The sequence below is a fragment of the Hippocampus guttulatus genome, chromosome 19, assembly GCF_054856545.1.
Source record: "Hippocampus guttulatus isolate MCC_2025c chromosome 19, RoL_Hgut_1.0, whole genome shotgun sequence".
In the NCBI taxonomy this organism is placed as follows: domain Eukaryota; kingdom Metazoa; phylum Chordata; class Actinopteri; order Syngnathiformes; family Syngnathidae; genus Hippocampus; species Hippocampus guttulatus.
Genome location: NC_141279.1, coordinates 5,869,507 through 5,887,710, shown reverse-complemented (window position 1 = coordinate 5,887,710; position 18,204 = coordinate 5,869,507). Strand labels below are relative to the sequence as shown.

Here is an 18,204-nt window from a genome sequence, read left to right as displayed (position 1 = left end):
TTTTTGAAATGTGGGAGGAAACCCAAGTACCCGGTGAAAACCCACCCAGGCACGGGGAGAACATGCAATCTCCACACAGGAAAACCTGGAGCCAGAATCGAACTTCTGCACTGTGAGGCGGACGTGCTAACCAGTCACCAACCGTGCCCACGCCTTCTATGACCATACGCTCAAAACAATTGCAGATCATTATGAAATGAAGGGACATGAAAAATGTGTGCAGACAAATGTTATTTTTACGTGACTTTAATTTTCTCTCTCCTTGGCGGAGGTAATCGAGCCAGTAAAAGATGCAAATACAAATAATATCCAATATGTAGTACTACTACTACTGGCTTTTTAAATTGTAAATATATCATATGTGTGTGCATACAGTAGACTTCATCTATAGACTGTTTACACAATTACTCATGAAAAAAAACCCTGTTATATATAAATATACAGTACATTCTAGTTTTTTAGGGTAGATCAATCAAGCACCTCATGCACTTTAGCATTTTCATTTAAGCACACCTTGTCGGTCAAATTGTGTTCATTTATGAAAATAACAAAACAAGGGAGAATGTCCAAGCTGTCAATGTGCCTTTTAAATATTCACACTGGACATTGAGAAATATCAAGTAATATATTCAAAATATTTGGAAAATAAACAATGTGCAATGCAAAATAAATGCTGCTGCCATCTGTGCCTTTTTCCTCCTCTCATACTTTAGGATCTAATTTTATATTTCTCCTCCTACATTGGATGTTCACTGAAGTGGATTTCCCAGCTCAATAAAAGCCAATTAAAAAATACCCAGTGTGTTTTTTGCTAAACAAAATTAATCAGGTTTATTCTATACATCACTTTACCAACAGAAATACAGTTGCGTACAACCATTTTGTGTTGTTTTAAGTGCTGTCATTTTGCATTGTCCTCTCCGAAGGTCACTTAATACCTTGCACAAAGTAGCTGCAAAAAAAGACAGGAATTACTTCTTCTGGAAAGTCCCTGCCAGCGATAGGAGTCCAGGGCTACCTTTGAGATGAACAAAGAAAGGCCGGTTGAGGTATCCACGGAGGATCTGGACTTTAGAACCTTCAGTTGGAACCTGTCCTTGGCGCCCGGGCACGCTTGGCCTCCTCGTCCATCTCATCCATGATGCGCTCTTGGGAGACAGAGTAAAACGTGTAGCCGTCTATATATGGGAGCCAGCAATTAAGGGAGGTAATGTTAAAAATAAATAAAGGATATGAAAAAACATACAAAACAAAAACAAAATCTGGATATAAACACTGCAAATTGTAACAAATAATTACATCAAATGCACGTGCTGAATTAAATAACACTTCTGTGCATAGAAAATATTGCTCAATTTACAAATAAAAACATATATTCTCATGTTTATAATAACTTGAAAATAAATTGCCAACACATTTTTAAATGTATACAATTTCCGCAAGATATATCTATTCATTCTTGCACTAAAATGGTTAAACTGTGAAAGACATTTTGAATATTTCAGTTCAAATAAATCAAAACAATTAGATGAATCAATTTAAAAAACGACATTTCAATGAACGAACGGTTATTAATGCAACAAATGACTAGATTGGACAAAACAGCATTGCCTATTAATTCAATGGATGTATTTATATTTTAATAATCAGTATTGCAAACATGCCAATTCAAGGTGTTTTCAAACTTAAAAACATAAAAAGGTAAAAAACATATCATCGAAGTCGAAATTTTGTTAGCCATGAGTTCACCTTGTGTTGACGTTAGCATTTAGCATTAGCAAAAGGATACAGATGCCCAGTACTAGCGCCCCAATGGCGACCCCAGTCAGCACGTTACGAGCACGCATCTTCTGCGTCTTCTTCCTCCACTGCTCCAGCTCCACCTGCTTGATGAAGTGCAACTGCTCCCGGGACAGTTCCTCTTTACTCGGATCTATCCTGGTCGCAAACGGGGCGTCAGATCGCTTCGGTGTCTTGTCTGCCATGTTTGTCCGGCTAGTTTGTTAACCTGCTTGTTTCGCAAGTTTGTAGGTGCAGATTTGCAAAGCATCGAAACGGTGGACGACCCAACGCACAGTGATGCGAAGGAGCACATCATGGTTATTTTCAGATCTAGTCGCTGTGATGCAGCTGTTAAACAAGTCCGGCGAGAAACAAATCCCCTGAATGAACTAATTCCCACCAAATGCACCCAGCGGCTTCGAAATGCACACGGCACAAACTGCTAGGCAACAGCGCTATCTTGTGGAAATACGATATAGGCAATATAATCACGACCAATTGAAACTAAACTACATTAATTGAGTGGCAACGACATTTTAAATAGGAAGTGTCCGACAAAAGGCAATAGACGGCGTCACAAATGGCAACGAATCTAGCGAGTCCTCAAAGGTTAAGGTTCCGACAGGCCTCAGTGGAGATGCTGACGGACTTTCTCACCAATCTCAATGAGAGAAATAAAGATAACCTCCGCAGTTTGTCCACCTGCGACGGAGACTTCAAGGATAAAAGATTATTTGGTAAAAAGCACAGCACGTCCACATTTTTCCAAACAGCTAAAAAGATTCAATGGCAAAGCAAATAGAAAGAAAAGTAGCATGCTAAGAATCAATAAGATAACGTATATTGAGAACAATTAGACACATCTCCAAAGGACATCACAACCGCGTGTACTGTAAATAATATTTCCCTGTTATATATCAGCTCCCTTTGCTGACACTCATGTTTCTGCAGAATACACTTTGCTGATGTGTCAAGAGCTCCGACTTGACCTGGCTATTACTTACCACGCCGTCGAATTACTTCAAAGGTAACGAAAGGGTGGTCGTTTTTGCTTGAGATTAAAAAGAGCCAAAAGTACTCCGAAGTTGCACTTCAGTAGGTGTACTGATAATTTATTTTAAAAAAAGCTAATGTAATGGTGAATTTTTTTCCCCACCTCAAATATTGCAAGTGTGGTTTAATATGAGATTCTTTTTTTCAAGGCTGACCAACCAAATGAAAGCATTTTTTTCCCCCTGAATTGATGCAGATGTGAAGACAATTAACAGTTTCTGCCAAATTGTTGCTGGGATTAAAACGTTTTGTTTGGGCTTCTCAGGTTCATGGTCAAGCACATTGCACATTTGCTGACACCCGGAGGTTTGAGCGCGGCCGAAGTGAAGGCCCATGAGGACGCTGTGTTCGAGCAGATCCGGGGGAGCTTCGCCTTGATCGTGTTTTCCTGTGTGCAGCTAGCCAGCAAGTTGTCACTGCACAGCCACGTAAGGCAGGAAACTATTTACATCCTCAGTCACACCTTCAAAACATGTCTTAACCCCCCCCCCCTTCCAGATCGTCGACATCAACAAGGCCGTCCGCTTTCTGCACTCGATCGGTTTCGACTTCTCCAAACAGGCCATTCTGGAATCGGAGCTGATGGTGCTGAAGGGGCTCCAATTTCAACTGGACCCGCCCAACCCTCTCACCTATGTGGAAATACTTCTGGAGGTGCTGGGTAGGGCTGGGCAGTTTGGCCGTAAAAGAAAATCTCAGGAATTAAAATCACTTTTGAAAATAATTTGTCACTTGTCTTGTTGCAAACGTTACTTATATGGCAACACCTAATGTGATTCTGTATAGCAGCACCTATGTTGTGAGTGCAACTAACATAACCACGGAAGCATCCCACATCCCCAGGCCACAACGAGCCGAGCGCCCCCGTGGAACGCCTGCACCAGATGTGCCGCCACGTGCTCCAGTTTGTCAGTTTGCAGCAAGACACTCTTTACGACACCCTGCTGACCATCACCACGCAAACCCGCAAACCTACCGCGGAGCAGAGGTACTGTACAGCACCGCTTCTAGAACTCTCTTAAGACTGGCCAGAACATGCTTGTGTTCTCATCTGAGCAATACTGACAGAAAACAATGTGGGAAAAGACATTTGTGAAAATCAATGAAAGCCTTCAAAATAATGTTCTCGTGATACTGCACGACACCCTCCCAGAGAGAAGTTTGTGCCGGTGACAGAAGATTGCATGCTGCTGGGCGTGGGCGTCATCGCCACCGCCGCCTTCATCCTCCACATCAGAGACTGGGAGCAGGTGAAGCTGTTCGAAATCCTCAGTCGGCGTTAAGAGCGCCGCTGTTGTCGCTCATTGTTGGGATTTTGCGGTGCAGGTGGTGCAAGAATTGAGCCACATCACGGGAATCTCCACCACCAGCATCGGAGATTTCACCCGTGTCACGCTCACGCTCATCGTTGGGACGGCCAGAGATGGCCAGTGATGAATCAAATGATTTCTTGTGCTCATGTTTATTTGCGCTGTTGTTTTTTTTCTTCGCAAGAACCATTTACAGTTCGTTGAAAGTTCATAAAATACATGATGTTGCTCATCCTTTGGCATACTAGGCCTAGCACTTGTTTGTACACTTTCATGTCAATTCGAAGTTTGTTTGGGGGATCTTGAAAAGTAGGTAGTGGTAGGACTAAGTTGACCGACTCATGCAGCTGAAAGTTGTTTTTTTCCACAATTTATTGCAAACTGAATAAAACATTTTAAAGTCCTTTTTCAGGTTGTCATGACATGTAGCAAATATGTCCAAAAAGCACCAAGTCAAAACATCATCAGGATAAAATACAGGCAAGACACATTTGACTTGTGCTATTAAAAAAATAAAAATAAAGAGAATTCTATCAGTCAGCCAACTTTTGAGTAAAAACGACCCATCTGGAAACAAAGGCAGAACAGACCGCTTACTAATCAAGCAGACTAGCTTATCGCGCCCACGCCAAATGTGCTTTGTTTACACTTGCATTCACGCTCTCATGAAATAGCAAAAGAACACTAAAGCATTCTCACGCACGAGGAGCGACGTCGGCGAGGATGACGTACGTTTCGGGCGCGTGTCTAGAATTCATCGTCCGAGCTCAGCAGGAGGGTTTTCTCGGTGTCCCCGTGGCCGTTGACGCCGCCGATGGAGCGCGAGACGGGCGGCGCGACGCCCTGCTCCAGTGTGGACTGCTGGGTGTACTGTTGGTAGGCCGGCGAGAAGTTGTGAATGGCGTCCTGGACCATGTCGCCCGGGTTCATCGTCTCCTTCAGGCTGCTGGAGATGCTCTTCATCGGGGCGCAGCTGCCTGCGCAAGCAGACAAAAGTCCAAATTCAGAGTGACAGTTGGATGGACAACGCAGTTTTAACCCTTTTGGGTCAGGGGTGACTACAGTTAAGACAGCTTATCATGTTATTAGGTTACGGGGGGGGGGGGGGGGGTGAAAGGGTTAAATAGAGCATCTTGAAGAGCAGAAACAGTCAGTGTGTAACCTACCAAACTCTCCACTGGTTGGAAGGGGTCCTTCAAAACGCGGCGGAGAAGAAAGAGGAAAATGAAGGTTCGTGTAAGAACACCAGAGAAGAACAACACTCGGGTGGGACAACAATAAGGAGGAGAAAGGCAAAAGTCATAAAAAGTAGCTCGAAAAAGAATTTGAAAAGTGAGGCGCGGGAATACTGCCACATTTGACGTCCGCCACCTCACCTTGTGCGCTGATACTTTTGTCCATGTAGACTTTGTACGTGAAAGCGAAGCGCAGGACCAGCGCGGCAAAAAACATCTCGATGCAAATGATGAAGTTCTGGTAACCGGCGGCGACGGTGCCCTCGCCGACCGACACCTCCACCGAGTTGATCTGGGGGATGGCGCCGCACTTCTCCATGATGGCCAGAAACACACCTGGTGCGAAAATCAAAGCAAGTTTCTCCTTCAATGACACGTTTCAAGAATGTCTTCTAGATTTTGGGGCCAGAGTTGCGCACACCTTGCCAGAAGGAGAGGAAGATGACCAACTTGACCATGACGAACTTGAGCATGGGCCCGTAAGGTCTGAGCAGGTCGCGGGTGGCAAAGTAAAAGAGGAAGAGGGCGTACAGCGACAGGCTGACTGAGATATTGCAGATGATGGTGACGTAGATGTAACCGCTGGCGGCGCTGTGGAATCGACGGCGAAACGTAGGAAAAACGTCTTTCGGGCTGTCATTTTCAGGGTCATGTTACTGTCGCTTGAGCATATTACGGAACTTTTTTTTTTTTAATCACTTGTATACAAATAGCTGCAATCAATTTGTAAAAGTGCCAGACGTTCCGCACTTTATGACAACCGACTCCGGGCCAATTGCATTTTAGCAGTAAAACGTGCATCCCAAAAAAATATAATAAAATAAAACATTCTATTCACCACGCCCCCAAACGTCAGCCCTTCACTTACTTGAAGTCTCCGTCTTTGTATTTCCCGTACGCCTGCAGGATGACGGTAATGGTGGCCATGAGCGGCTTGACTACGCAGAACTGCAACGTGGCCTGCTTGCAGAAGCGCAGGAAGCCGATGGAGTAGGCCTTTCCCTTCAAGCAGCACGTGCCGAACATGCAGCTGGACCTGACAGCGCGGGACAAATCGGAAACAAACCTTCACAATCGCTTCAAATGAAAAAAAAAAAAGGTTTTGTCCGTGACAGGGTTAAATAAATGATTGTCAAGAAACGGGCGAGACTTACTCGATGGGTTTCCCTCGGATCTCTGCCATGATGGCGCTCTCTCCTCCGAGGTATTCGTAACACAAACTCAGGAAGTTGTAGATCACAAATGCTTGGTACAAAATAAAAAAGACATTTTGTTATTTATACTTCCTACGCAGCCGCAAGGATCTTCCCTCTTTTTGTGCGCTGTACAATCCTGTCGAGCTGATGATTGTGTAAGCGGTCGCATGCCAAAGTGTGAAAATGTGGCATTTATTGGGGGTGCGCCTTCCGCTGCAGCGCTCCTGCCAGCATTTTGTTGTTACATCATCTCTTTTGAGTTATTCGCTTCTCCCGCCGTTAGTTTGCCTTTGAAGAAAAAAAAAAAAACTACCCTAGCGATGACCGACTGATCTGTTTTGCGTCGCTCTGGCTTAGTTGTTTACCCATGTTTTCACATCTCCCCGCGGATGCCTTGTCCGCCAAGCCGGTTGCCACGGCGATACAGTAGGCGGGCATACAATGAGAACTTTGCGAGCAAGTTGGGTTGAGGGTGGGTGGGGGTGGACTCATTATCTTGTGGCAGCTTATCCAGTAGCTGAGAACCTTTTCGGAGAGTCGTTGCCATGCAACAGGCCAGTCGTCCTTACTCAGGGGAGCACCGGGTCAGGGCTCGGTAACTCGGTATTTTCAAAAGAATGACGCAAACACAAATATTGGGACAAGGAGAGAAAATATGAGGGTGGGTAAACTGTCAAGACACTTGTCTGTTGGGGCTCTACTTTGGATTTTAAATGGACGACAGTGCTTCCATCCTAACTGTCAAGTCGGGCAGTAGAATTCACATGCTCACAGTCGCGACCAACTTTGCCAGTGTCACTATTGCAACAGAGAGATAAGCAAATACAAATCTCTGGTGCTACACTGTATCGCAAATGAAAAGAAATATAGTCAGGGCGGATAGCAAAAATAAAATAAAATAAATAAACGTTGCGTTTTTGTTCACGAGGTCACACCAAACTTGTCGGTGATTTTAAAAGCTCTTTGGATTTGACGTCAGCATAGATTTTGAGGCAACGATCGGGATTAGAAAGTGAAACGAAGCGTGTTAAATGAAAGAAAGAAATACGAACATGTTGGAAGTTGGACAAGTTGACGCACCTCACAAAAAAAAATAATAATTACCCCCGAAAACGTCAGGGGGTCAGAATGGCCATCATGTTTCAAATGCTGATACTTGCCATCAAAACCCGACTTGTCTAGCACAACTGAAAGACTAATGGTTGCTTATTGTGTGTGCCTTCAAAAACACAACAATCCAAATAAAAAGCGAAACACTTGACACTTCCTGGCCCCAAAAATGCTCAATTTTCCACATGTTGGGATTGCGCCACACAACATTCATCTCAGTTTTCCAACGGGGGAACTGAATGGGGCTCTTTGTGAGATAAAAAGCTCTTTGTGGCCGAACTAATCAATTAGCAATGGATGGACATATTGTTCCTCTCCAGATTTGATAGCAGCATGTTTCAACTCAACTGGAAAAGTCGCCCACGCCGGGCTACAAAGGATTTCAACCCTTTCAGGGACAGCGGTTCCTACAGTGGACAGCTTTTGTGTTATCGGGTTACAGGGTGGGTGAACGGACGGGTTCATCGCTGCAATCGCTCCATCGGTGCTTCGGCGGCAACTTTTTGCGGGGCAACTTTGCATCCTGGGCCAAGTTTGCTCTTACCTTCATAGCAGTCCCTGACGGTGTCGAAGTACACGTAGTACTGGTCGTTGGTGAAGAAGAGAAGGCTGAGCCAAGAATCGATGGCGTAGATGGGGACGATGAAGAGGATCCGGACAATGTGTCGCTGCTCCCGGGGGGAGCTATAAAAACGCAGGTGCATGTAGATCTGAAAAAAACAAAACAATTACAAAAAAAAAAGACTGTTGGAGAGAGTAAATATTTGATTGTGTCATACTACGCCCATGACAGTCGTCATTGATAATTGGAGACGGTGGCTACAATTTAGATCCATATTGGAGTGTCTTTTTTTTTTTTAAACAGACAGCTCGAGTCTCAGTGTATGCGTGTGTGTGTGTGTGTGTGTGTGTGTGTGTGTGTGTGTTCATGCTCCGTATCACATACACCTGCTGAGGGATGTTGCCGAGCAACCCGTGCTCGTCGCTGGGCCCGTGCAGATGTGTGTTTACCTTTTACAGGACGAGTGCCGCAGTCATGGGGGCAGGGAGGCCCCCCCCCGACAGTCGACTTTTCGTGCCAAAACTTTACATAGAAATTAATCAAGGTGCAAATTGATTTATTTAGCCCACCTAAAAGTGAGATCATGCGCATGATTTCTTGCGGCATGCTAACAGCCATCGGGGATCACCGCTCGAGAGTTTGCCTTGAAGAGGCGCTTGCTTACCTGGTGACAGGTGAGGATGAGGGCGGTCCAGACGAAAAATCCCGTCACGGCCTGGGCCGTGGGGGTCATGAGGAACGTGGGCTGGTCCTGGCTTAACAAAGGGGCATCGCGGAGCCAGGAGATGTTGGGCCCTCCTGGGGCCGGCGTCGCCAGTGAGCCTGGCGCTTCAGCCAATGGGGAGCCTGCCCCCAGCCTCTCCGAGAGGGGCACGTCTCGTCTCCGCAGCCTCTGCATCTGCGGATTAAAAAAAAAAAAAAAAGTTAATCAATTTAACGACTATTGATCAAGAGTGACATAACTTTTCCGCCATTAATCATCAACCTGGTTTCAAGATTGATCATTGATCATTTGTGTAATGTGTAATCCTAGACCAAAAACAAAAAAACACAGGGATCCGTACAGAAGGATCGCAAGTCAATATGGGCGTCATGTGGACAAGAATGTGTGACTCACACGGACAATGGCACCTGTGTCCCATTGCAGAAACCCCCCCCCCTTTTTTTTTATTCCATCAATCCTGACCGAATCACATACCTCAGTTACTGTCATTGTGGTTCTCACTTGGTCGCTTGAGGTAGTTCAGCGTGTCAAAAGGCAGTAGGACAAGCAACATCAATGCACACTCCAATATTGTTCAGCCTTTCATCCATGACACCATAAAGCATGATATGACTTGTCTGGTCGCAATCTATGACATCATTGTCCCACAAAAAAAACTGGTATTTTCTTGTCAAACTTGATTGGAAAGGGGACAGTCGTCAAAGTTGACCTTTTTTTTTTTTAATGGATTTCTAATAAACCGACATCATTGTTTTACAACTCAACAGCAGACGCCACAGCCCAAAAAACCATTGAAAGTTGTTGTTGTATTACTTCGCATACAATAATGTTCCATCAGCTATGCATGTACTTTACTTTCGGGCCTTACGGATCAAAAGCATTCCCTGTTTTGTGAGAAAATATGATTACATCTCCACATGAGTATTATTCTTGTTTTGAAAAGACCCAATGTCGGACAATTGATTAGCAATGCCGTCCTGTTCGTAGAAAGTCAAATAAACAGAACTATGAAAGCATTAAAATGAAATGTGGGTACTCGGACCTGCAATGTGTGAAATCCAGGCGAGGTAATCAGATTACAGGTTGATAAAGCAAACAAAACAATTTCTCCCAGAGTCATGCGGCAATGGATCACAAGTCTAACTGACACAACAACAACAACATCTGGACACAACACGAGCCTACGTAATAAAATTGGGCATCTTAATAAAATAGATGGCGTTACTCTTTTGCCTCTCTCTGGGGGATTGAGGGGTTTCTCTCCATGGTTTCTCTGCCTGTGTGTGCATGACGGGGTCATTTGTGCTGGTTTGCCAGCGATCAGCAGATGTACACATAAAAGAGAAGTGGAGGCATCAGCAGTCAGTCACACACACATACATGGATGACTGAGGGGCTTGGGACATCTGCGTGTTGAAATTTAAAAAAGGCAAATAAATCACGCACGCGCAGGAATAATAATCTGTGTGTGTCATAAGGCCAGGGCTCAGTTTGCAACAGATGGAATGGGACATATGGAGTGGGGGGCGGAGGGTGGGGGCTGTTTATCAACATAATGAAAATAAATGCGTGGGGTGACCAGCTGATTCCAAAAACACCATGTTTTTAAAATGTGCGACTAAACGACAAAAAAAACACAACAGAGTCTCACCTTTGCTAGTGATTCCTCGTGAAAACAAAGCCTACGTGGAACTTGAAAACCTGGAATTGAGAAACGAGAGTTTTTATTCGTACTCACGTGCGTGATTTGATTGTGCACATGCGCTTTAAGTCTGAACTCACCAAATGAAAACAATCCAATGCCTCGCGGGACAAGTTTAACTGTCGACCCCGAAATAGCCCGTAAACGGCCTTAATTCCAGCTCAGAGCCGAACCGTCGCGCCCCCGGACATTCATGTTGAGCGCTCGCCGATCCGTTAACCTTCGACTTTTGCTCACCTAATCTTTCCCCTTCATGCTTCGCAGCTTGAACGTAACCATTCGTGCGCACCCCACTTTAACACCAGCGTTTGTCCGTCAAGTCCTCCAAAAGGCGAGACGGTTAAGTTCTCATTCGCCTGTGGTCCTACCCTTCTCCCTCAAGACTTTGGGTCGACCGGGGTAATCATACAGTCCCCGCCCACTCAGCCAGATCCAGACGACACAGCCAATCACGGCCCGGCTGATTTAATAACACGGAAATAGTTGTACATACGAGTCTAAAGCTTTATTTTATTTTATTTTAAATTTTCAAATATTTAATTTGTACATAAACACTTTGAAAAAAACGAATAATTATAATACAAGTATTTGTACGCTGGAATACTTTGGTGAGTTATCACTAATTAACCTGCTAAATGTGCGAATAGACCTACAGTACTGCTTTCTTTTTTTTGTGGGGGTTGCTTTCCTAAAACGTTGATGTTCATATAATTCGATGCTATTACTGCCTGCAAAATTTAATGCATGGTCAAAGCAAAATTTCAATAAAATGTTTTTGAAAAAAAAGAGCTGTTTGTGACGTCATGCACACGGTGATCATGACATCACTAATCCACTGTCGAAAGACGCGTTTGATTCATCTATAACTGCTTCAAACAACAAGGCGTTACGTAACAATAGTTGTTATGATGGCATTATTGTGCAAGTTTTATGCTGTGTGTTCTGTTGTGTTATTTTATATTTATATTTATTTTATTATTTGTTTTTAATGTAGTGAGTGAATGTCATCTGAAAATAAACACTCGGGTGACATTCAACAGGTCAGCATGTACATATTTTTTTAATGATTCTTAAAATTATGTACAAATATCAGAGCAACAAAATCAAAGCACAGTAAAGAAATGCACAAGACATCATCAGATTGATCCCTATAATGTCAAACAGAAATGAACATACAAAGATGTTCATTTCTGTTTGACATTATAGGGATAACCATGTTCCTCTGGTACATTCTGGCAATTGTCATTTACATTTTGCCCAAAGAAAACAAACTGTATGCATCACACAACATGAAAACAAAAAAACAACACAGTACACCCATCAGCAAGAATTACACATTGGAATAAGAAGTTGTCATAACATTCATTCGGTGAGCTTCGCTCCTCATTCCCTCTTCACATTGTCTACTTTTAATACCTCATAAGAGAGAAAATGTCCGCTCTTTTTTTTTTGTGTGTGTGTGTACATTATTGTAATTCCTCATTCCTTCATACTTTGGACTCAAGAGGCAAAGCCTGGTGATGGACGATGATGATAACAGACCGACATTTTAGTCTATTTCTAAGAAAGATCTAAGGACACAACCAATACATGTCTGACTGCCATGCCGGCTGATTCGATTTTTATATGAAAGACATCAATATGCAGCATATTTAACTCCTTAACATTAGCATTTAGATTGTAGTCTATTCCAGCTGTAAACCACGGAAACCTGAAAGTTTGTGCAATTGGATGTACTGTACCATGTGTGTCTTTCGCACGTTGAAGTCTATGTGACGTGATAATTGGTTAATGTCACTCGCCCCGCCCTCCAAACTGCACCGTATCAAGAGTCAAAGGCCAGTATGACTGAAGTTCGTTTGTTGTTTGTTTTTTTTTCCTGGCCCACTGGTTTCCATCATTGAAGCTTTACCTCGGCTTCTTCTGGTCACCAGAGCTCACACACGGACGCCAGTGGCCTCCCCGTTTAGGCGCCTGCGACGTCTCCTCATCCCGCTCCTGCACTCACTCCCGCTTTTATGTATCCTTTAGAAAAGCGAGGGGTATACTGTCGTCGATTCCCCTCTAGTCGCTGGATGACGACGGAGAAAACATCAAAAGTACCATTTGAGACGAAATTTCGTTTGGATCTTCTCCGTTGACACCGACGCAGACGTTTGTGTGTCACGTGTCTTCTTACCTGCCTCTGACCAGCAGGAAGAACTCACTTTGCCAGATGTTCAAACGGCACACTGACCTGAACACGGAGCCGGGTGGGATTAATAATAATCGAGGTTACTGTATGTAAATGCAAATCCGCGGTCAGGCTTCCACGTCTCATCGTACCTGCGATGCGGTAATGCGCGATTGGTCGAGGCGCGTGGAGAGGTCAGCGGCCGACGCGTTGGCGGGGGCGCCGCGATGCAACCTCATGGCCACTTTGCGCTCTCGCTCCACCCGTTCCGCTCGGCCCACCTGAGGAGAGCGGTTACCTGAAATGCAAACACCTTTAATTCATTAAAAAAATATATAAAATAAAAAAATAGGACGTCTTCCCTCCAGCATAGTGACGCACGCCACTGTCCTAACCTAACTGCTGGACCCCGCGCGTGACCGCTTTCGACTGAATGACGTCTGGTTCGTTCTTGACTCGGTTGGCCGCTGAAGGTTTGGGTCCAGACGGCAAAGCTTGACCCCCACCGAGCCTTTGAGCTTCCCCCGCGCGGTCCTCTTCATCTTTTTCCTCCTTACGTTCTTTATCTCCATCTTCCGCTGTCCTGCCGGCCCCCTGAAAAAGCAGCACCTTAAAAATCTTTTTTTTTTTTTTTTCTTTTCAGCGACGTATCGTTGACGTCTCGGAAGCAACTTGTCGTCAGGAAACGGTGACACTCACAAACTTGAGCATGCTCCAGTCAAAGACGTAGTCATAAGAGAAGCCCTGTCGGTGGAAAAGGTTCCTGAAGAGCTGCCTCAGGTACGAGTAGTCCGGCTTGTCGTCAAAGCGCAGGGAGCGACACAGGTTCAGGTAGGTGGAGAACACAGCTGGGGAGACAAAGAGAGAATCGGTAGATGCTTTGGAGCACAACAAAATAAGCAGGAAAAAAAAGGCCTCCTTGAAGCCCATCGGCTTGATTGACTGTTACCGCAACTTTACGGTTTAAGCAGAGTCAATCCTGCCACTGAGCTCGTTCAAATCCTCCCCGATCCCTCTTAGGCGTTCACTCACAGGGGTAGCCCTTGCACAGCACCTCAATCGGAGTGGACATTTTCTTCTCGCTGATGCGTTCATATTTCTGCCGCTTGGTGGCGGCCTTGAGCCCCTGCCAAGGCAGCGAGCCCAAGTTGAAGTACATAAGGACGTAGCCCAGCGACTCCAGGTCGTCTCGCCTCGATTGCTCTGCGGGGGGGAAAAGAAGACGGACAATGATGCGACAGCGCCACAAAATCAGCAGTATACAAAAACACAAAATTAATAGCGCACAAATGTGTCACGTATACATCTTGAGCGGTTAGCTAGTTTGTTGGTTAGCGTTCTGATGTCTTACCAATGCCCAGGTGGGTGTTGATGGAGGCGTAGCGGGCGGTGCCGGTGAGGTTTTTGTTCTCTCGGTAGGGAATGTGCTGGTGCGTTCGGGCGTCGCGGTATTTCTTGGCCAGGCCGAAGTCGATGATGTAGACCAGGTTGCCCTTCTTGCCGAGGCCCATCAGGAAATTGTCGGGCTTCACGTCTCGGTGAATGAAGTTCTTCAGGTGGATGTATTCGATCCTGCTGATCTGGTGCAGACAAAATGTGGCTTTAAAAAAAAAAAAAAACGGAGGCCCGTGGGAGAAACAACACGCCGGACGAGTGGTTAAGCTGCGGCACATATTCGAATGCCCTCCGACCTCAAAACGAGCGATGGCAGAAAGTAAAAAGGACACAACATGTATCTTGCCTTTGTTTGCTCTTTGGCGAGACAACAAACTGCGATCAAAACAACACCTCTCCAGCCTCGTTGTTTTTCGCCCTTGACGGAGGTAATAAATCGTCCATTTGCTCGGCTGCTGAACGCGGCGAGAGACCGATTTCAAACAGGCCATAATTCAGAAGAATAAAGCAGTGGCGTCGTTGGGATTGAGACAGCGGAGACAAAAAGAGGTCATTTGAAGAAGGTGACTCTTGAAAATTTGGAGGCTTCATTGAGCCCAACGTGTTTTGGTTCAACCGTGAGGCAGACACGCCAAGCACTGTGGCGAGCCAATTCAACTCTTCATTGTGTCAAATACATCAGAACAAAAGTTAAATAACACAAAGCACAAACTCTAGATGACCGCACAAGAAGATTAAGCTTATTTTTGAATTGTTGAGAGTACTGATTGGATGAGCCATGTTCCAATAGCAGAAGCGGGCTTCTCGGCGGAGATGAGGATTAATCCCGATTCATTTTCGTCTGAATGATCCAGTTAGTTCCAGGCTAAAATTAGCTTCAGCCTTTCTCTCTTTTTTCCCCCTTTTCTTTTATTTCTATGCAAGCCTGAAGGGGTATCCCATCAGCCACAAGCTCCAACTTCAAACTTTACTTACGTCACATATCAAAGTTGGATATTCAGGGGGGGATAAATTGACTTTCATCTTAATGGAAAATTCTTAGAGCATCGAGAAATACACTCTGGGAGTTACCTGATGACTCACACTTGTCATTCGTTTATCAAACTTGATTTATTTATTTTTTTCAAGCTCACCATTTGATCGGCGAGCAGCAGGACGGTTTTTAGGCTGAACTTGCGGGAACAGAAGTTGAAGAGGTCCTCCAGACTGGGGCCCAGCAGCTCCATCACCATCACGTTGTAATCGCCCTCGGCTCCGCACCACTTGATGGACGGGATACCCACTGCAAGGACGGAGTTTTTTTTTTTAACACAATGACAAAAAAATTTGAACGAGGATCTTTCTTTCGAATGCAGATGATGGACGATTCGACCGTGTGTCAACCCGCCGCGATACAGCGCCAACGAATGCCCCCCCCCCCCTCATTCAGCCTCACCTCCTCCCTGCATCATCTTGTAGAATTTACTCTCAATGTGGAGCTGCGGATGTTTGGTCTTGACGCATTCCAGTTTGATGGCGACTTCCTCTCCTGTGGTGAGGTTGGAACCTAATGAGGAGCGACAGCATTTAAAAACAACAACAACAAAAAACGAAATCACAAATCTTGCACTGAGAATAATGTAAAGGAGGGGAAACTATCACCGAGGTAAATGTCTCCGAAGGAGCCGCTCCCGATTTTCCTCCCGAGGCGGTACTTGTTTCCCACTCTCAGCTCCATGGCGACTAACTCACTGAAACACACACACACTATCATTCACCACTGGAAATCAGAATGAGGACACATCACAAGCTTAAGAGTCAATGAAAAGAGCGCCCCCCCCCCCCCCCACCCAACACCCACCCGAGGGTGCTTTACAAATAAAGTAGAGCAGCAATGACACAATAAAAAGGAAACTTTTATCCTCTTTTCAAAGGAAGCTCATCCCGTCTTCCTTCGCATCCCCACCGGACCGTCACAAGCAGTAGTTGCATAACAGGGAGAAAAGCAATGATGATATTTTGAATGAGTCGTGTTCTTCCCGCGAAGGCACAAGACGAAGGTTGGATGGGCACCTTCTAACGTACGACAAGGTACACACTGCCTGATTTCCATTTACAGTACAAATTTTTTATCTGATTGGTTTAAAGTTTGAAGTTCTTTCGGAAGGCCTTGGGGAGATTAACCGTTTCATGCACCTGGTAACGTGATAACATGATAAACTGGGTTAATACCACAAGAGTAAGTGTGAAATGTCTTCTAATTTTCTGTGACAGTAGGTAACATTTAAGGCAACATGCTTTCTTTTTATGCACTGCACCTGCTGACATGAGGAAACAGACACACTGTCATTCAACACTGATGCTCAATAGAGCACGAGGACAAGCCACTAGCTTTAAATTCAATGCTAAGAGCCCCCCCCCAGAGGACTGGGGGGTGGGGGGGGCTCCTTTACAAACAATGTAGGGGCAGCAAGCGAGTGAAAAGGAAACCCAACCAAAGGGAGTTGATCCAGTCTGTGCATCATCATGAGACTATTATCAGTTGCATAAGAGGAACGTGAAGAACAGCGATGATGAGATTTGAATGTGTCACGTTACTCCCTGGAAAGGAGTATTTTATAGTCGACCTCACAGTTCTGACGGTCAGGGTTCAAATCTCAGCTAAGGATTCCAAAATCACGCATGATGGGTTCAGGGCAAAGCATTACTATTGAAGCTCCTCAACTCACTGCCTTTTGCTATGGCAAAGAACGTGACAACCAATATCATCTTGAAAATACAGCTTTCTTTCCAGAGGAAATTGTAGTCTCTTCTTTCTCATTTTTGGCCTGTTCCATTTTTTTTAAGAAGCTCTAAACTTATGTTTACTATCTTGTAAGCTTACTTTTTCCCGATGGGCCGGATGTACCTGGTTCTCCAAACGAGATTTCTTTCACACTCTGGTGATCAATAAAACATTTTTTGTTCAGTCCCTCTGGGCCTGAGGCCCGGTACCGGTCCATGACCTGGTCGTTGGGGACCTCTGCTGTAAAGGAAATGAATGGATGGATGGATGGATGGATGGATGTTAGTCCTCCTGTACAGCAAGTGAGCAATGTCATAGGACCCATTAGTCAACATCTAAGGAAACTTAAGCTTTAAGTGTCACTGCTGCACTGGACATGGAGTCAGAAGTCATAAAATACACGCACAGAAACTGCTGCTGCACATTGGCTCAGCCTCTTCTTAACAGCCAGTTACACAACTGGCTAACAAGATGTTCCAGTAAGAACGCCGCAACGACAGTCGGATGTCATATTTATGCTGACAAAAAAAAAACCCCGGAAACGATCCAGAAAAACGTATTTAAGACTTGACACCCTGCCAGAAAGAGAACGTTGATGAGCTCACCGGTCGTCTGGGTCGACGTTGCGGTCTCACTCGGGGGCCCTGGACGGCGACATACATTTGCGGCTCATCCTCGCAAGACCCGGGGCTTCCTCCGAAGATTCGCCCGCTGTCACGATGCTGCCGTGTCGGGAGGGAAAGAACGCAGAACAGACACGAGTGTCTCCTCCCGCCGCCACTTTCCTCCTCCTCGTCGTCGTCTTGCTGACACACACACGCACACACCCTCCCACTTTACGCCAACTGCCTATGATGTCATCCGTTGGAGCATGAATGAAGCACCAGGTACACTTCGACTCAAACAAAACCTATGTTTTGTTGGAGCCTAAATAACGTTCTGAACACGCCGTGAAGTCATAATGCAGCACTCTAAACAAAGGTCGGGATGTGGGTTTGAACATTTTGTGTGTCCTTAGTAGGTCTGAAGAATGTCACCCGAGTTGGTAAAATGGGCCAAACAGGACCGTCTGGTGGACAGTACTGGTAGTGCTGGCGACCGCACCTGGGTTACTACGGACACCGAGAAGAAAAAAAAAAAAAAAAAAATAATAATCTATAATAAAAATGTAAATTAACCGTACATCAGTGTTAGCAGT

General features: G+C 45.1%; 4 protein-coding genes across 9 annotated transcripts; 1 reads left to right on the top strand and 3 right to left on the bottom strand.

Annotated features, from left to right (window-relative positions):
- Positions 1 to 230: 230 nt before the first annotated feature.
- On the bottom strand, positions 231 to 2,027 carry coa3a (cytochrome C oxidase assembly factor 3a). Of its 2 annotated transcripts, XR_015097531.1 has the most exons (3): positions 1,790 to 2,027; positions 1,019 to 1,178; positions 231 to 952 (listed from the first exon to the last, which is right to left on the bottom strand). XR_015097531.1 is itself a non-coding variant. In XM_086099507.1 (2 exons), the coding sequence occupies exons 1-2, from the start codon at positions 1,983 to 1,985 to the stop codon at positions 1,081 to 1,083; spliced, it is 294 nt and encodes a 97-aa protein (XP_085955633.1). In that variant the 5' UTR covers positions 1,986 to 2,027; the 3' UTR covers positions 231 to 1,080. The 2 variants fall into 2 exon arrangements, 1 of the variants encoding a protein (XP_085955633.1); XM_086099507.1 differs by having other exon boundaries at positions 231 to 1,178.
- A 233-nt stretch (positions 2,028 to 2,260) lies between these two features.
- Positions 2,261 to 4,285, top strand: cntd1 (cyclin N-terminal domain containing 1). 2 transcript variants are annotated; one of them, XM_086099236.1, is made up of 7 exons: positions 2,261 to 2,519; positions 2,734 to 2,809; positions 3,101 to 3,263; positions 3,334 to 3,496; positions 3,679 to 3,823; positions 3,989 to 4,085; positions 4,162 to 4,285. In XM_086099236.1, the coding sequence occupies exons 1-7, from the start codon at positions 2,363 to 2,365 to the stop codon at positions 4,267 to 4,269; spliced, it is 909 nt and encodes a 302-aa protein (XP_085955362.1). In that variant the 5' UTR covers positions 2,261 to 2,362; the 3' UTR covers positions 4,270 to 4,285. The 2 variants fall into 2 exon arrangements, with proteins under 2 accessions (XP_085955362.1, XP_085955361.1); XM_086099235.1 differs by having other exon boundaries at positions 3,101 to 3,267; positions 3,329 to 3,496.
- A 214-nt stretch (positions 4,286 to 4,499) lies between these two features.
- Positions 4,500 to 11,073, bottom strand: tmem184ba (transmembrane protein 184ba). Of its 4 annotated transcripts, XM_086099231.1 has the most exons (11): positions 10,755 to 11,073; positions 10,624 to 10,673; positions 8,913 to 9,146; positions 8,231 to 8,396; positions 6,535 to 6,625; positions 6,249 to 6,416; positions 5,802 to 5,971; positions 5,522 to 5,716; positions 5,312 to 5,338; positions 4,878 to 5,122; positions 4,500 to 4,712 (listed from the first exon to the last, which is right to left on the bottom strand). In XM_086099231.1, exons 3-10 carry the CDS (start codon positions 9,144 to 9,146, stop codon positions 4,893 to 4,895), a joined length of 1,281 nt encoding a protein of 426 aa, XP_085955357.1. In that variant the 5' UTR covers positions 10,624 to 10,673; positions 10,755 to 11,073; the 3' UTR covers positions 4,500 to 4,712; positions 4,878 to 4,892. The 4 variants fall into 4 exon arrangements, with proteins under 4 accessions (XP_085955357.1, XP_085955356.1, XP_085955359.1 ...); XM_086099230.1 differs by having other exon boundaries at positions 4,500 to 5,122; XM_086099233.1 differs by having other exon boundaries at positions 4,500 to 5,122; positions 10,912 to 11,069.
- A 790-nt stretch (positions 11,074 to 11,863) lies between these two features.
- csnk1e (casein kinase 1, epsilon) lies at positions 11,864 to 18,151 on the bottom strand. Its single transcript, XM_086099178.1, has 11 exons — positions 17,612 to 18,151; positions 15,884 to 15,972; positions 15,678 to 15,788; positions 15,376 to 15,524; positions 14,199 to 14,427; positions 13,880 to 14,050; positions 13,547 to 13,695; positions 13,243 to 13,441; positions 13,000 to 13,145; positions 12,854 to 12,910; positions 11,864 to 12,745 (listed from the first exon to the last, which is right to left on the bottom strand). The coding sequence occupies exons 2-10, from the start codon at positions 15,957 to 15,959 to the stop codon at positions 12,878 to 12,880; spliced, it is 1,263 nt and encodes a 420-aa protein (XP_085955304.1). The 5' UTR covers positions 15,960 to 15,972; positions 17,612 to 18,151; the 3' UTR covers positions 11,864 to 12,745; positions 12,854 to 12,877.
- Between the last annotated feature and the right edge of the window lie 53 nt (positions 18,152 to 18,204).

Excerpts from the sequence above, each read along its gene's own strand:
- coa3a (XM_086099507.1), bottom strand. The coding sequence starts at position 1,985 with ATGGCAGACAAGACACCGAAGCGATCTGACGCCCCGTTTGCGACCAGG. Across the intron at positions 1,179-1,789 it reads GGCGCTAGTACTGGGCATCT|ACGGCTACACGTTTTACTCT; the intron begins GTATCCTTTTGC and ends TCCCATATATAG.
- cntd1 (XM_086099235.1), top strand. The coding sequence starts at position 2,363 with ATGGCAACGAATCTAGCGAGTCCTCAAAGGTTAAGGTTCCGACAGGCC. Across the intron at positions 2,520-2,733 it reads CAAGGATAAAAGATTATTTG|AATACACTTTGCTGATGTGT; the intron begins GTAAAAAGCACA and ends ATGTTTCTGCAG. Across the intron at positions 4,086-4,161 it reads ACATCAGAGACTGGGAGCAG|GTGGTGCAAGAATTGAGCCA; the intron begins GTGAAGCTGTTC and ends TTTGCGGTGCAG.
- tmem184ba (XM_086099230.1), bottom strand. The coding sequence starts at position 9,146 with ATGCAGAGGCTGCGGAGACGAGACGTGCCCCTCTCGGAGAGGCTGGGG. Across the intron at positions 6,417-6,534 it reads ATCCGAGGGAAACCCATCGA|GTCCAGCTGCATGTTCGGCA; the intron begins GTAAGTCTCGCC and ends CCGCGCTGTCAG. Across the intron at positions 5,972-6,248 it reads TACAAAGACGGAGACTTCAA|CGCCGCCAGCGGTTACATCT; the intron begins GTAAGTGAAGGG and ends TCGATTCCACAG.
- csnk1e (XM_086099178.1), bottom strand. The coding sequence starts at position 15,959 with ATGGAGCTGAGAGTGGGAAACAAGTACCGCCTCGGGAGGAAAATCGGG. Across the intron at positions 15,525-15,677 it reads CAAGATGATGCAGGGAGGAG|TGGGTATCCCGTCCATCAAG; the intron begins GTGAGGCTGAAT and ends CCGTCCTTGCAG. Across the intron at positions 13,442-13,546 it reads ACTGGAGCATGCTCAAGTTT|GGGGCCGGCAGGACAGCGGA; the intron begins GTGAGTGTCACC and ends CTGCTTTTTCAG.